We start from the raw sequence: 15,982 nt of genomic DNA, 5'->3' as shown, positions 1-15,982 counted from the left end.
GTGCTCTTGCTGAGTGGCTCACTAATGTCCCCTTTGCTCAAGGGGACTGAAAAGTAACTTCCTGCTGGCGTTTCAGCATTGTCCATGGCCATAGAATAGAGCAGCACATTCTAGAGGAGAAGGTCTAGTACCCCCCAAAATTACTTCAGGTCTAGAGTAGGAAGTGCGTCAGTGTGGGGTAGACGCCGGCTGCTGTTCCCTGGGACATCTCCCACCCCATCAGAAGGAAGAATGGCTATTTGACCTAAGAAGACAATTGTATTCGAACAGGTGTTAAAGAAATTATTCTTTATCTTTGGAATCCATCAAAGAAGAGACTTATAATCCTGTAAGCGCGGGGCATGTGGTATCTGTTGAAACCTAATCTTACAAACCAAGTAAAAGCAATGCCTTGTGAGGCAGCTTGTGGGTAGAATACTCTGCCATCACGTCTCTATTGAGTGTGGTGTGAAATTGTAAAGCTGCCCTAGGGTAAGATGACCGCCCACTCCCCAGAACCACAGAAAGCTCTGAGGAACTTGCCATTTCTGTTTGTCTTGCATACAACAACAATGCTTTTTTATGGCCTTCATTTTTCATGGCAGTTTTAGGTTTATAATCACTCCTTCTTAAAATTTTTCTCATTATTATTAAAGAAATTTGATTTTCTACATCTACTTTCAAAAATCTGTTTTCTAGTGCTAAGCAAGGAATGAACATATTTCACTTATATATGGTTTCTCCAAAGCCTGAAGGAAGGTGTGTGGAGGGAAATGACATCACTGTGTGAAACTTTTGTGAGTGCCTGTATCCAGTTCAGTGGTACAGATTTTCTCAACAGGCAGCACTCTGCCCGTCTCCCCACATATGTCCAGCCACTCCCATACATCCCACCCATGCATATGGACGTCTGAGGGTGTTGGCCAGCCACGCATACACATGTAACTTAAAACTTGATGGGCAGAAGTAGTGTTGTTGCTTGCCACTGTGTAACATCTGACTTTTCTAGTCTACTTTCAAGGCATTTAGAATCCTGCGTGATCTCAATGAACATTCTGAAGATTCGGTCGAAAATGTTCCATCTCTAAGAACTCAGATTTACCAAGGCCCCTGATTTGACTGCTTGTGGAACAAACGGATATTCTTTTAATTGCCTTTTTATTTTCTGGTATTTAAACTACTGGAACTCAAGCGTTACTGCCGCTGCTAGGTTTGTTCCTATTTCTGAAATGTACCCAAAGGCAGAGGCACATGATTTTCTAATAGCCATGTTGATTTCTAATACAAGTTTCTTTAAAAGCATACTAAGATTAAATAGATATTTAGAAACATGGTTCAATGTTCATGCCATGGTTTCTGGGAAAGCTCGATGAATCTGCTCACATTATTCTATATTTGAACTTGAAGATAAGATCTGTAAAATTTAGCACCCCACCATCTTTTAGCAAGGTCAAGTTATGGCTGACTCAAACTATACAAATCGAGAATTGAAATGGTTGTATGAAGTCACCTCACTTCTCATGTGTCTCCCTAGGGTTCTGTTGGAGTTCCCGGAGCTCCCGGAGTAAATGGACAAATGGTAAGTTGTGTAGAATATAGTATTTTTGATCATTTGAAGAAGATTCAAATCACAAAAGCAATTTATTTTATTAGTAGCATGGCCGTGTGCATATAAAGAAACTGTTTATACTTTTAAAATGCAGGGACATCATGGGTATATGGTGAAATTGGTTTAACTGGTAAAGAAGCCTTAGTCAGAGACGTAGAAAACTTTCCATCCTATTTTGACATTATGTCTGAGAAACAACGTATCTTTCTCATAAATATATATATAGTGTAGGAGAAATGCTATGTGTAACACCCATTGTGATAACAGGCCTTATAGCTTATTTTCATCATAGCAAAACTCATATGTATTGTTTATGTCATTAATGAAAGTAACCCTTACAGAAGGACTCTTCTAAATCCAGATACTGTTTTTTGTTTGCTGTTAAGTGAAATTTGAAGTTAAGTAGACTGATCAAGCTCTGGTGGTATACTTTTATTATATTGTAAAAATAATGGGAGGGAGGAGATGATAAACTAAAAAACAAAACCAAACCAAAAAAACACCATAGACATACCTCCACGTGCGCATTTATTCCTGCCACATGCCTCCACAGGAGCCTGGTTGCATGCAGCATTCAGCATTGCACTGCAGCTGGGTCTAGCCTCCTCCCCACAGGCTTCCCCATGGTCCTCAGTCTGAACCCTCAACAGAGACCAGGAAAGCAACTGGTTGGGCCAGATGCCCAGGAGCCAAGGTCCAGGAGAGGCATTTTAATAATTTCCTCGGAGCTTTCTGAACAGCTCCGATCTGTTGAAATCCATTGATTTCCGCTTGTTGAAATCCCTGAGGTGTGGCCTTTTCTTCCCCACACTCTGCACTGAGTCTTGTGTCCTCAGAAGCCCACCCCGTACAGACAGAGCAGGCCTCCATGACCATACCTCCTGGTCCGCCGATCCTTCTTTAACAAGACAGACAATCTCCACTCAAAATTTACTTGGTTGCCAAGGGCACGTGTTGCCCGAGAGGCTATGAGAATGTCCATTCCTTGGAGTCTCTGGCCTCAGTTTCTTATCTGTAAAAGGGAGACCACAGCAGTTCTCACCTACTAGGGTGGATGAGAGAATTGGTTGGGTCAGGAGTTGGCTAGAAAGTCCTTCGGACAGTGTTTGCTATTGGAGCTTCCCTCCATTTCATTTCAGTGACAGGCTAGCGATTTGACTGATCTAAGTTGTAAAAGAAGCACCCTGTTTTCAAAATAGCTCACTTTTCCAGTGAAATGAATATTCTCAACCCGGGCTCATGGACCAGTTAGTCTGTGAAACACACCCTGCAGCCAGGTGATGGTTAACTGCCCAGAACACAGCTCTGTCCTCTGCTTCATGAAATGCATGTCCAGTGACTTCACAAATCCTAGAGACAGAAGATGGACTTTCTCTTTAGAATGTTGCCCATTATGGCAGGAGACATAAGCACAAATTTAATTTGGGCTTGAAAATTACTTAAGTCAAGATAATATTTAGGGAAAAAAATCCCAAAATATAGAACCAAACTTGGATGTCAAAGGTAAATGCTTTGCTCTTTCTTATTTGTTTCTTTTCTTTATTCAGCCTCAAGACAATCATGAAAATTTATAGGAAACTTTCACCTAAAAAAAAGTTTTAATTGTCATATCTGTGCTTATGAAAACTGCCTGATCTTTATTTGTGCAATAGAAACATGCATTTTCCTTAGCTGGAAAAATGAATGTGACATTTTCTTGTCCTAGTCACCAAGCTTAAATTATATATTAAGGAAACACATAATGAATATTTGTTGCACATCTCTGTGACATTTAAAGATTTCTGTCAAACTTAGAGCAGCTATATGATTTTGTGCTTTTCTAAAGACAAGTAGCTGAAGAATGTTTTTCTTACTCCTCACAACTTAACCTAAAAAAAACAAAAACGGGGTCCCTTCAGTGATGCAGAAGGTTACTTAGACAACTGAAACAAAGTTGGAACTAGAGCAATAAATCCATGCATGCAGCATATGAACTGCACATTGGACTTACAGAATTTGTTTTTTTTAAGAGACCTTATGATGACATAGTGATTTTTAAGAAGCATCTTGATATACTTAAACTGTCTTGAAAAAACATTTTTTTCACATTATGATTTCACTGGTTCCAAAGAAGTACTTTTGATACTTAGAAAATAGCTTCAGACAATGGCTAAGGAAGTACTTGACTTCTAAAGCTATTAGAAATTTAGGAAACAACAACTAGAAAATAAGAAAGCAAGAATTTCTCTCATGAAAAACAAGAGATAAGAAGACTTTTTTTTATGGAATTATTGTGTTTGCTTTCCACTCTTATTCCTCCCAGCCAGACTTAACAATGTTGGTAATTGACTTTGGTCAATAAATGTGGTGACTTTTTATACTATTTCCCTTTAAATTTTGGTCACCTTGATTGCTAAGCTGAGTATTTCTTGTTACCATCTCCCAGTTCATTAGATCATATTAGGAAAAAAAGATTGACATTAACAGTTACGTGGGACTCAACTCATAAGAATTTGGCTTTTCCCAGAATCTCAATCTAGGAAGGACTAGGTCCTTTCTGTGAGAAGCTGGCAGTGGTGCATTGCGTAGAAAGACTGTTCTGACTGTGGTCACATAGAGAATACTGCAAGCCCTGCTTCTTGATTTTTAAATTATTTAACATTTCTAAGACTCCAGAGTAAAATCTAGATCTTGCTGTATTCACTAGATAATGTATGTAAGGAAACATCTTGCACAAGGTGATCAATAACTGTTACCAATTTACCTGTAGTAGTGTTATCACATTTTAAATAAGAGTTTCAGCAAATGACCTTAGGCTACCTCTCAAGAAGGGAACAGAAGCCAGTTAAATTCGTAATGGAAGGAAGTGAATGTATAAAATGGTGCATAAAGGCTAGGATATGAGTTAGAGGAAGATAAGACACATCCCATATCATCTAGAAGGTGTTGGCAGCGTGGGGAAGTGAGAGGCGTGGTCTGGCATAGATGTTTGTGCTCTCCTCCTCCTGGGCCCTCTCTAAGCGCCTCTTCTCTCTGTGCTCAAGAGGACATACATTTGTAAAGTGAGAGACAGACTGTATTAATTTTCCTGTAAGTCTCCACTAGATACCACATGTCCATGTCACCTTTCGATGAGGATCCTTTGCTTGCAATCCTAGAAGCTGTTGTTTCAGGATCTGTATTTTGGATTTGTTTCCAACAGCAGAACACTTAGGGCACATTTAATTCAGCCTTATCTAAAGGTGTGGAATGTTGGAATGTCTGACTGATTGTGTTGGACACAGACGTTCTCATGAATAGATCTTGTTGACCTGAAATGTTAACTCTTCAGGTAGAGTTAACATTTGATTTGTGCTCCATGATTCATTTTCTCTCTCTTTTCTCTCTCCATCTCCTCTCACCCACCTGTCTTTCTCTCTCTCTCTCTCTCTCTCTCTCTCTTTCTCTCTCTCTCTCTCTCTCACACACACACACACACACAGACAAACAGACACACACACACAGAATTGCACTTGCAGAAACCTGGTTTTGCATATTTAACTAAACCCTATTTCACATACACTAAAGAACCTAGAGACTTTCAGAATAATTTTCTGGTAGCACTGTTTTTTAAACTGAAGAATCCTTTGATGAAATAATTTGTCTACAACTTTTCTTTGCATATTTTTGTGTGGGAACTTTAAAATAGCAACTCTTCCCTGTATAATTAGAACCCCTGTTTGTAATACTGGGTTTGAAGATCAATCTGTTTCCGGGCCCTGCCAGGTATACATGTCATAACATTGGGGATCAAGGGATTGGGGGGAGGGGGGCGTCAGAAGTCTAATTTGTACAGTTCACATCCTTGCCTCTTTGTTTCTAGGAAAATAAAGTTAAGAGATTTTCAGGACTGAAAAACAGTTATTTTGTCTAAGCAAACTAGAATTTTCCCAAGGCCCAGAGTCACAGGGGTTGTTCCCAAGAGCAAAAGAGAAATATCACATGCCCTTGTTTCATGTATTTTTAAGTGTTTTCTAGAATTTGATATTTTTAAAACATCAAAATACAATATAAATAAAAGATTGATATTCTTGTCTCTTACAGAAATCTAGCCCAGAGAGCTATGTGACTTGAAGTACATTAAATTTTAATTAGCTTTTGGTTCCTGCATCCAGAGTCCTTTCATCTCTTATCCAAGGGTGTCACAGCTTTTCACAGTAACCCTCACAGCCTAATCCTAATGGCATTTTTATTATAAGAATTGTGAGAGAGCAGATAAATGGGTGATCTCGGACTTCCAAAAGCCCTAACATCTACCCAAGCCAGTGCAGCAGGCAAAGAGAACGTCATTATTTTTGTTTCCTCATTGCCTTACTATAACCACTCAGCTCCTCTCCTTTGCTGCCTTGACTCTCATTAAATGGAATGAAAGGAATTAAGTCCCTGGAGGTTTGAATGCCCTGGGTTTTTTGCTTTCTTGTTCATTAGCATTAAACTCTCTTGCAGCAAGTTGTCTGTTTCTGTTGTGTTGTGTATAGTAATGACAATACACTTTTTCCCCCTCTGTCTTATTTGGTTCTCTTAAATTCCTCTTGTAAGTGAAACCATTCGTTATTTTTCTCTTTTCTTCTGACTTATTTCACTGAGCACAGCAAACAGACAATTATAAACCAGAGAGATCCTACAGGGGAGAGGGTCAGAGAGAGATCTGAGGAGCCAGGAATGTGGGGGGGCTATGGTGATGACCGGTGGGGGAGGGGAGAAGTTAACATTGTTGTAAAATGAGCAATTATGTAAATAGATATATAAATAAATAAATAAACTTTTTTTTTTAATAAATTTTTTTGCAGCAGCATTTACCGGGCAATGGATTATTCAAAACGTCTCTCCAGTTTTTGATTTTTGAGAGTCAAGGAAGTGACTGATTTCTGGCTCCTGCTCCATTCATAGTTGAGGGAGAGTGTCTTGCAACAGTCTGGGCCTTTCGTGGGTTCCACTTGAGAACTGAGTTATTTTAATTCATTTCTCTCTCTTTCAGAGTTAGCGGTTATGCACTCTAGAACTGCAAGGCATGGTTCCGAGCAACTGTCCAACAGAGCTCCACCACATGCCATCATAACCACCTCTCTGGAGACCTGGAAACCAAGTCTGGGCATTAACACATGCTCTCTCCTGGTCTTCCAAATAATAGTCTTCATATACTCTTAAAATAAAGTATCTTAGTCATTTTTTTTCTTCCTTTCATCCAGCCACAGCTTCCTTCACTTTTTACTTTTTTTTAAATTTTAATAAACACCAGTGTAGCCTTACTGGTGACAACAATAAAACTTAGTCACAGTAAACTCTCATTTTGCTTTTTAAAATACACAAGCGCATAGTTAGAACTGTGACACTCTTTGCTGCTGAGGCTGTGTAAGATGGAGTAAGCAGGTGAAAACTCAGAACCATTTGGAAAGCAATATAAAATTATTTGCAAACGGAATTTTGCTTTAGCAGCAAAAATTGGAAGCCATCTTAGTATTTGATAATTTGGGACTGATTCAAGAACTAATCACACCTGACTTGATAGATACTAATCCAACTCTTCACAAGACAGTTGTGAATATTGTGTGAAAAAGGTCAGAATAACATGATAAAAATTCAGAACATCAGGCAATGCAGTAAGTTCACAATCGTGAAAATCCATAAGCCTAAGTATAAAACACTAGGAGGAAACAGGACAAAGTGAAAACAATTATTATAGAGTAATAGGATTATGGGTGCAATCTTTTGTTTCCTTTTCTGTTAAAAGATTACTTTAACAATATGTGAAATCAAAGATTCAAAGGGATCATGTTTTGGCCCCTCGATGTTCATATATTAGGGTGGATGCTAGGCAGATACCTAAGCAACGTTTCTCTTCCTTGCTTCAGAATCTCAGCATGTATTTTGTCCCTTTCCAGGGGCTTAACCATTTTTTCAAAAACAATTCTGGCTACCATGGTTATTCTTTGAAAGTCTAAACAGAGTTTGCATTGTTCCCTGGCAACCTCTCTTGTTTGCATTACACCATGAGTTATGATATTAGTGCATCCTGCTGTAGATGCTTTGAAGAGAGCAGACTGAATAGCTCTTTTTTTCTGCTTGCATAGTAAATGATAGTCCTTCTTTGGGGTATATTCTGTTTCCAAGTTCTGACTCTTTGTGAACTATGAATGGAATATCAAAATTCTGCTATCATGCCCATCATTATTCTAAGTTTTGCTGTTTTAACATGAAAAATGCATATGTTACGTTTATCATGTCACTTTACATAGGAAGCAGAATTTCTTCCAGGAGCCTCAGACTTCAGCAAAGCTAATAATCCAGTATCATAGTAAAAAATCTTATCTTCTACAAAGACACGATAAGCCTTGCATGGTTTCATTTATGTGGTAGAGGTACATAAATCATCTTTTTGTAAGTGATACTCAGTTCAGGTGTCTATATATTCTAGGAGTTGTTCACAAACAGGGAGTATAGCCAAATGATAACAAGGATAAGAATAGTCATCATCTGCTCTATCCCATTTTCTTGATGTATTCAAGAAATTCACCATGTGTTGTAGTGTTTATAACACACCATTTCAACCTAGAGTAAGGGAGCTCACATTTTGGATAGTTGTATACTGGAAAAATCACTCAAGCCTCTGTTGCCTTATTTTCTTCACCTGTTCAGTGGACGTAAAGATAGCACCTACCTCCTAGAAATAAGTCAGAATTTAGTTAGATAATGAAGATAAAGTTTCTAGCACTGAAGAAATATGATAAGCCTTCACGGATAAGTTTTTGAAGCTGAGAGCACAAATATAAAAGATGCATTTCCTACCTCACATGAGTTAAAAGGTGTTCTTAAAAATCAAACCAAGTTTGCTGTGAACCTAAAACTGCTCTGTAAAGTTTTCTTTAATCAAGTAGGGAGCAACTTTACTATCCTTAGTGGAAGGAAAAGAGTTGCTCCATAGTTGGCATGCATGATCCATGGCTGTAGCAGTGTTTGTACGTGAAAATGAATTTATAGTTGATGTTGGTTTGAGCCACATGGAAACCGGGGGCTGGAAGATCGTGTCAAGTGTCTTGTCCAGGACTCCTTTCCAAAGGGAGAGAAATTGCTGGTTCAGTCTAGAAAGACTGACACCCCCAGCATCCCTTTAAGTAGACACTTTCCTGACCTTATCATTTTTTTTTTTTTTTTTTTTAAAGATTTATTTATTTGTACATACAGAACTGGGGTACTGGAGAGGCTCAGGGGCGGTGAGAGGCTTCACCAGAGACAGAGCGGGGAGCAGAACAGGCAGATGGACGAAGTACACTGCTGAGGGGAGCAGCGGGCGGGTCAGGAGAGGTCTGCCTCGCCATGTGGTCTCCTCCGGGGCAGGCGGGATTTGAACTCATGCGAAAGTAGCTTTAGCTTCTCAGTGCAGTGCTTTAACCCGCTGCGCCACCAGGGAGGGCCAACCTTATCATTTTTAACCCAAATGCCTATCACTCAATATGTCTATCACAAAAGTCTGAATATTTTATTCTATTTTATAGTGAAAACATAAAAGACAAATCAAAGTCATTCTCACTTTTTACTTTATGTCAAATGGGTCCACAAGTGTGAAGTTGAATTCAAAAATATGTGGGTTCTTCAAGTTTTAAACTGGGGAATGTTCACTCAAAGTAGTCTAAGGAATATGATTTAGTCTTTATTTTCCCAAGCTGATGAATCACTTAAAAGTTCTTCATCAAGAGAGTCTTATAGTTTCAGGTGTCTTCAACAAATATGTAATTGATGCCTATTACGTGCCTTGTACTTTGCTCAATGTTCATTTCCATTATTTGGTGCTTCAGCTTTCTTAGTGGAGAAAAGGTTAAACAAAGGAAGGTAACTCTGTTGTCTGCTTGGTCTCCAGCACATAAAATTTTGAATTTACACTAACTTATATTTATACTAGCAGTCACTTATGTTCTTTATGAATTTATATATTGTACTGAAGTAGTCGATATTCCTTAGTGATGAATATGTATTTTCTTTTAAGGGTGAGCCTGGGGTGCCTGGAGCTGTAGGACAGAATGGAGTACCAGGGCCAAAGGTCAGTACCCATAAAATGAAGTTGAGTCCCTTAAGACATGAATTTTCATGAAATTGTAAGCTAGTACGGTTTTTTTTTCACCTCCTATGCGGATAAAATTTTTTGTCGATAGCATAATATGCTTGTGACTAATGAATAAATTATGCCCATGATTCTTATTAGCATTCAAAATGCGAAAAAAAAAAATAGAATGTGAATGTCCAGACTCTTTATTCCTGGATATTTCAATAACATGAGAAAGCCCATGTTTCAAATAAGACTGTTGTTTTTGGACCACTTGCTGAATATGTTAAAATGTGGACGGTGCCACTTCTGCCCAAGGTGCACACTACACTTGCGAAACTCGGTGAAGATGATACTTGTAGTGCCACTGAGACTTTCGTTCAAGATTTGGCCATTTCCAGCCCTTCCCCAACATGACCATTTAATCAGATGAAGAGCAGAATAAAGATGTGACATATTTAAAATTAGAAAATGGACATAGTCGAATTACTAAATAGGGAAAAATGTAATGAGGATTTTTTTTTTTACTTTGCAACTTTTGTTTCTTAAAGAACAAATGAATCTCTTAAACATGAAACAATTGGCGACAGTGTCATTTTAAACCAAACAGACAGACAAATCCCGTCCTTTGAGGGACCATCCCTTGAAGTGCAGAACTTGTGTCTGGTGCCATCAGCTGTGCTGGTGTGACCCCCCCACAAATGCTCGCACATGGTTTTGCAGATCAGTTGCTATCGACAGAAGCTTCAACAGACCTAAATTTATGACCCTGTCCTTTGTCCTGCAGAAGAGGAAAGAAAATACTCCTTCTGGGACCACAGCCATTCTCCTGTCTTCTTCGTTTTCTTGCTTGATGCTAAAAGGGCAAATGATAGGAATTAATGCTTAACGCATGGCCTTAACGCTGCCTAGTGATGATGGGATGGATGCCCAACAGGGCGAGAAGGCCAGACATTCAGAAAACCAAGGGACAGGCTGAGTGCCAGGGGGTGGAAAGAGTTTTTGCCTCCAAATTGACTTCTTTAATGGGATATGATTTTTTTTAAATGTAATAATCACTTTACACCGTGTTTTAAAGCAGTCTCAGCTTATGGCCATACTCCCTCAGACTTTCCTAAGGGGCCTATTACCATAATGTATGTGATTGACTTTAGAACTCCTCCTCTCCTGTCCCTTGCTAGGGAAAGTGAACTTGAGGACAATCGCGTTACTTTCTAGCCCTCCTCTGGCCCTGGTGGTTAAGTAAAGGGGTTGATTCTGCCCCATCTGGCTTTCCTGAAGACACCCACGCTCCTGGAATTCTCCCTGTTGTGAACATGCTGGTGACCTGCAGGCTCGTGGCATTGTGAAGGTCACCAGGGTCAGGACACAGTTCATGGTCATGCTAGGGGAGACAGTTCAGGTGGCACCGGACCTCCAGACTCACAGCACTGGGTAGCTGGCAGGGGCTGCCGGCCCACCTTGACCATTCCGAGACTGGGCAGAGTAGACAGCCACAGAGGATGAACTATCTCCAGACTTGGGGTGCCACCACATTTTGCCACCCCAAAGTCAGGTTCTTGCTGATCATCTTCTGTTTCTTTCTTTGCTTCTCTAAAAGCAAACATGTAAGGTTACATTAAGATTATATCCTGCTCCAGTCCTCCATGCTGTAACCACTTGTTTCATGCAGTGATTGTATATTACAAAGTAGAAGGTGTCACATGTCATTGACCTGGCATGTTCAGTATCTGATTTTATTTGGTGTTGCTGAACTAAGTGTTTTATAATTTAATATGTCACTCTATTTCTGTGCTTTGACCCAGGGAGAGCCCGGAGAACGTGGTGAAAAGGTATGAGCGAGAATGAATAATTCTGTTGTTATCAGTCTTTTCCTCAAAATTATATCAAGTTGAAATATAGATAAATGGACATAGTAGATTAAAAGAGAGCCTTTTTTCCCAAGGCTGTTACTTACTGGAAGGAGAAAAACAGTGTGGTCCTTATGCATGATGGAAGTCTGGATAAAAAAAATTTAAAGAAATGATGGAAAAAGAGAGAGCATTGGAACATTCTGTATCCAAATACCCCAGAATTAACTCTTAGACTCTGAAAAGATGTGGTGGGGCTTTGGCGGGGTGGGGAGGGGAGCGGCTCAGTGAGGGGAAGGGTGTCATATGATGATATTGTGCGACAGTGTGGTCGCATTAGAACTTAGATGGGGGTGAGGGATCAAACTCAAACCGAGGTGCAATGCTGCACACCTGAAACTATAGTTTTGTAAAAAAAGGATAAATCAGTACATCTTGATTAAAAATTAAAATTCTATATCAGCCTTTTATTTTTTAAATAACAACTTATTCTTTGATTGTGGTAGTGTTGGGATTCTCCCACCAGCTGTCACGGCTATAGGGTACCCGCCGTCAAAGCACTCGTCACTCACCACCGTAGACCTTGGTGCTTCCTTTCCCACTTGCGTCCACCCCTCCCCATCTGATGCTGCAGTCAGCTTCCAGTGGTTTCCTCTTGTCTTTCTCTGGTTCCTAGTTTGTTTTCTCTATATTCCGCACGAGTGACACCATCGAGTACTTAACAGGCTTATTTCATTTAGCATCTTCTCTTCCATCTCTGTACACAGGGCAGCTTTTCAGTGATTTTCAGACATACCTGGACTTGCAAGATGTCCAATCTAGCCACTGGTCAGTGCCACTCAGTACTTTCCTAAGCCTTCACGTCTGGCTCTGCTGTTTCTTAGGTCACCAGGCTAAAGTGATCCAGATGTTGACCTGCAGCTGCCATCCTGACAGTTGTCCCACAGACAATCCCCCTAAGAGCCAGAAAGAGAACCAGGAGGAGAAGCGGAATCAAATGTTAAATCTTCCTGGATGTGCTGGTGTCCTGTAACTTTTGCTTCATGTCGGTGGTACGAATGTTCCTGTTTTCCTGCACTTGCTTTAATGACATCTGCACAGGAAGCCACCAGACACCATAGAATGCGCTTCCTAAAACTTCTCAGACGCAACTTTGTTTTTCAGCATTACATTTATGCAAACAGAGGGCAGCCAGCAATAGGGCCTCCCATGCTCCAGCACGCTGAGCAGCTTTCCTAATGAGAAAGACTATTTTGTCCCTTTTGTTTTTTAATAAAGGCTTGCCAGGCAGTTTTCTGTAAGGATGCTAGGTGGCTGTCCATCAAAGATCACTCACAACAGTTTGTCAGTATGCTTAGTTGGCATCCAGCCAGGTCATGGCAATTAACTTGAGATTAATTAGCCATCAGATGACTCTTGTGGAGAAGTTCAGGAGGCACAGCAGCACCAGCCCCTCCTAGGGGTTCAGAGCTACTGGCCGCTGTGCTGTATCTGTCACTGTAGAAAAACTCCTAAGCACATTAGCTTTATGCTTATTTGACACAAGAAAATGGGGAGGAGAAAGTGAAAGGCTCTCTCCTTGGCTTCTCTACGATCACTAGCTTCTCTCTTACTCTGAGGAAAAATTTAAATGGTTGCATAGTGTGCCCTCTTTTGAAGGTAGACATGGGACATCCTGCTGATGGAATATACAGGAAAGAATGGACTGTCACTGTCAGAGCCAGTCCTGTTTTTTCCTACACACAATATGTTTAGTTCTTATGATTCCATACCATGTTCTTGCCTTTGTGTTATACGTGAGAAGCATGGTGCAAAGAGAATTTTATTTGTGCAGTTGGTACCAGAACTTGAGTCGGTCTCTCTGACGCCAGAGTCCATGTTGTCACCACTGGGACAAACTATTTAAAGAATTCAGAATTGATGGATGCAAAGATGGATCAGTGCACTGCTTTGTGGAATGAAAGATGTCAGTGAGGGAGGAGAGAGAAGACATCTCAAAATAACGGGGATAAACACCCACTATAAGCATTTTTGTATGTTAAAAAAAATAGGGGATTTTGCAAAATCAGAAAATAACAAAGGAAGTATAAACACTATTTTACTATATAGATTTTAAAGTTTTCCAATGTAAGATATTTATCTCATTAATAAATAAGATGTAGGTGCAGATTGACCCGTATTTAAGGCTTGGGCTTGTAGAATAATGCCTTGCCCTTGGAGGTGAAAGATGGGCTTGGAGACAGAGGGATGAGGTGTTGGAAGTCTGGAGGTGGGAGTGCAGGGGAAGGAAGTGTGCGTGTCACTTGTGAACAATAAGTGCAGGAGAAAGTCTCAGCCAGGCTGGAGCACCAGCAGAGCTGGACTTGGTGGGTGGTAAGTGCCAGAATAAACACTTAGAAGTCAGAGAAATCACTGTTCTCTATTAATATCAGGGAGTCATTTCATTTATTCAGCACATTCCTTGCTATAGAGTCTATGTGATGCTAGGCGAAATAAGCCAGGAGAAACATAAATACCTGATGTTGCCACTTATCTATGGAATATAAAGAAACCAAACAAAGAGTTAAAGATAAGCTTTAAAATCAACCCTTGAGCTCTGACTATAGATCTGAGGCATCCAGAGTGAGAGGAATGCGGACAGAGGACTGTGGGTACTTGGGGGGGTGCATTGTGGTGACCACCCCTGAGGAGTGGGGGTCCTGTACTTCCAAAACACTAACAATCATGTAAAGCAAATGGTATTGCAATAATAATAATAATAAAAGAAGAACTTATGTGAATCGGTCAAGTAGGAGTATATTAGCTAGGTAGAACAGTTAGAGCGGACTTTAATAGGTAGCGCTACCTACGGTAAGGAAAGGTGTTCTTTGCCTCACGTCACCCCTTTATTTTCTCGCCCTTAGGGAGATGCTGGAGAACACGGCCCCAAAGGTGACACAGGCGAAAAGGTACAGTGTTGTGGGATAAGAGAGTATGTGTGTGAGCGAGAACTGTCACCTGATGTGTAGAAAAGGGGAGATTTTGACAGAGGTCGTGGGTGGTCCGCATTTCATGGAACAAAATCCAAGATAATTCTACAGGATAATTCTACAGGAGGATTTACTTTACAAGGTTTATTACCCCCACAGAGTCCAGTCACAGATTTAAACATTTTAAAAAGTAAAATGGTATGTCATGGATTCTAGAAAGTGGTTAGCTATGTTGGATTTGTGCTTTGTAGACATCTTTGACAAAGGAATGGGATTTATCCCATGTATGCTAAATATGAAGGAGGAGGAGGAAAAGATCTTTAAAGAAAGTGAAAGTATAAATCAGTTGTATTTTCTTTATATCATGCTAATTAACTGAGTGATAAAAAAGAATGATTCATTTAGTCAAAACTGAGAAGTGTATTTCACTTTGAAAATTACGATACTACAGATGGATAATGGGGAATCCCAAAACATGCCCATACGATAAAGAGAAATTTATCTTTCTCCTTCTTATAAATATTAATATAAATATAGCGTGGGTGGTAGGAGGAAACCAATGTCACCAGGTAGCAACAGTGTTTGTATTTGAGGACTGTTCTGGAGATTTAAGTGGACTCTCAGTTTCAGCCAGGTTTTTTCAGCATCAACACTGTGCTCTCCTGGGGTTGGGCTGGATGATTCTCCTTGTGGGGCTTCTGACTAGGAGATCCAGCAGCGTCCCCCACTGTGACGACTTGCCCCTAGATGTCACCAAATGTCTCTTGGGGGACAAAATCACCTCTCACTGAGAACCACTGTGTCCACACATGTAAGTGCCCTGTCAGCTGCCTCTGCTCAGTGTCACGGGTGTTAAAGGAGACCCACCATTACCTCGATGACTCTCCAAGTCAAAATTGTTAAACCCCAGATATGTAAGTTATATTTAACTCTTTTGGTTTTGCTTTAGAAGTCAGCGAACTTTTCCTGGAAAGGGTCAGAAAATAAATATTTTCGGTCTCGTGGGCCATATGGTTTTTGTCATGGTGTGACTTGAGCCACAGACGATGTGCATACAAGTGAGTGTGGCTATGGCCTCATAAAACTTTATTTCTGGACACGGAAATTTTAATTTCATGTCATTTTCGCATGTCATGTAATATGACTGTTCTTGCAATTTTTAAAAGCCATTTAAAAGCCATTCTTAGTTCATGGGTCATACCCAACTCATGGCTCGCTGGATCTGGGATGCTGGCGTGGCCAGCCTCTGCTCGAGAAGGGAAGTCTTCACCTAGAGAGCAGTTGCTTCAAGCCAGAAACATTTAAGCCACATCTGAACTACAACTTATGTGGTTTAGGGGGGAATTTGGTGCTGCAGAAGATGTGTTTGAAAAACTTCATTTTGAGAACATAGACCAGTAGTTGTTGTTTTAAACATTGTTTGAAATTTTAATTTTCTAATAGGAAAGTAACTTTTTTCTTTGAAAAAAAAAAAAAAACAAGTTCACCTCAAAGGAATACAGTTGTGATTTTTTATATT

The 15,982-nt window shown here is 40.1% G+C and overlaps 1 protein-coding gene across 1 annotated transcript in view; it reads left to right on the top strand.

The window, feature by feature from the left end:
- The window catches only part of COL25A1 (collagen, type XXV, alpha 1), a 106,831-nt gene that overhangs the window by 35,106 nt on the left and 55,743 nt on the right, over positions 1 to 15,982 (top strand). The window contains 4 exon segments of the mRNA XM_004695908.1: positions 1,514 to 1,558; positions 9,588 to 9,641; positions 11,450 to 11,476; positions 14,398 to 14,442. Of these exon segments, the coding sequence (XP_004695965.1) occupies positions 1,514 to 1,558; positions 9,588 to 9,641; positions 11,450 to 11,476; positions 14,398 to 14,442 (171 nt within the window).

Source organism: Condylura cristata, unplaced genomic scaffold (genome assembly GCF_000260355.1).
Source record: "Condylura cristata isolate star-nosed mole 26May11 unplaced genomic scaffold, ConCri1.0 scaffold00021, whole genome shotgun sequence".
In the NCBI taxonomy this organism is placed as follows: domain Eukaryota; kingdom Metazoa; phylum Chordata; class Mammalia; order Eulipotyphla; family Talpidae; genus Condylura; species Condylura cristata.
This window is presented reverse-complemented; position numbering and strand designations above follow the sequence as displayed.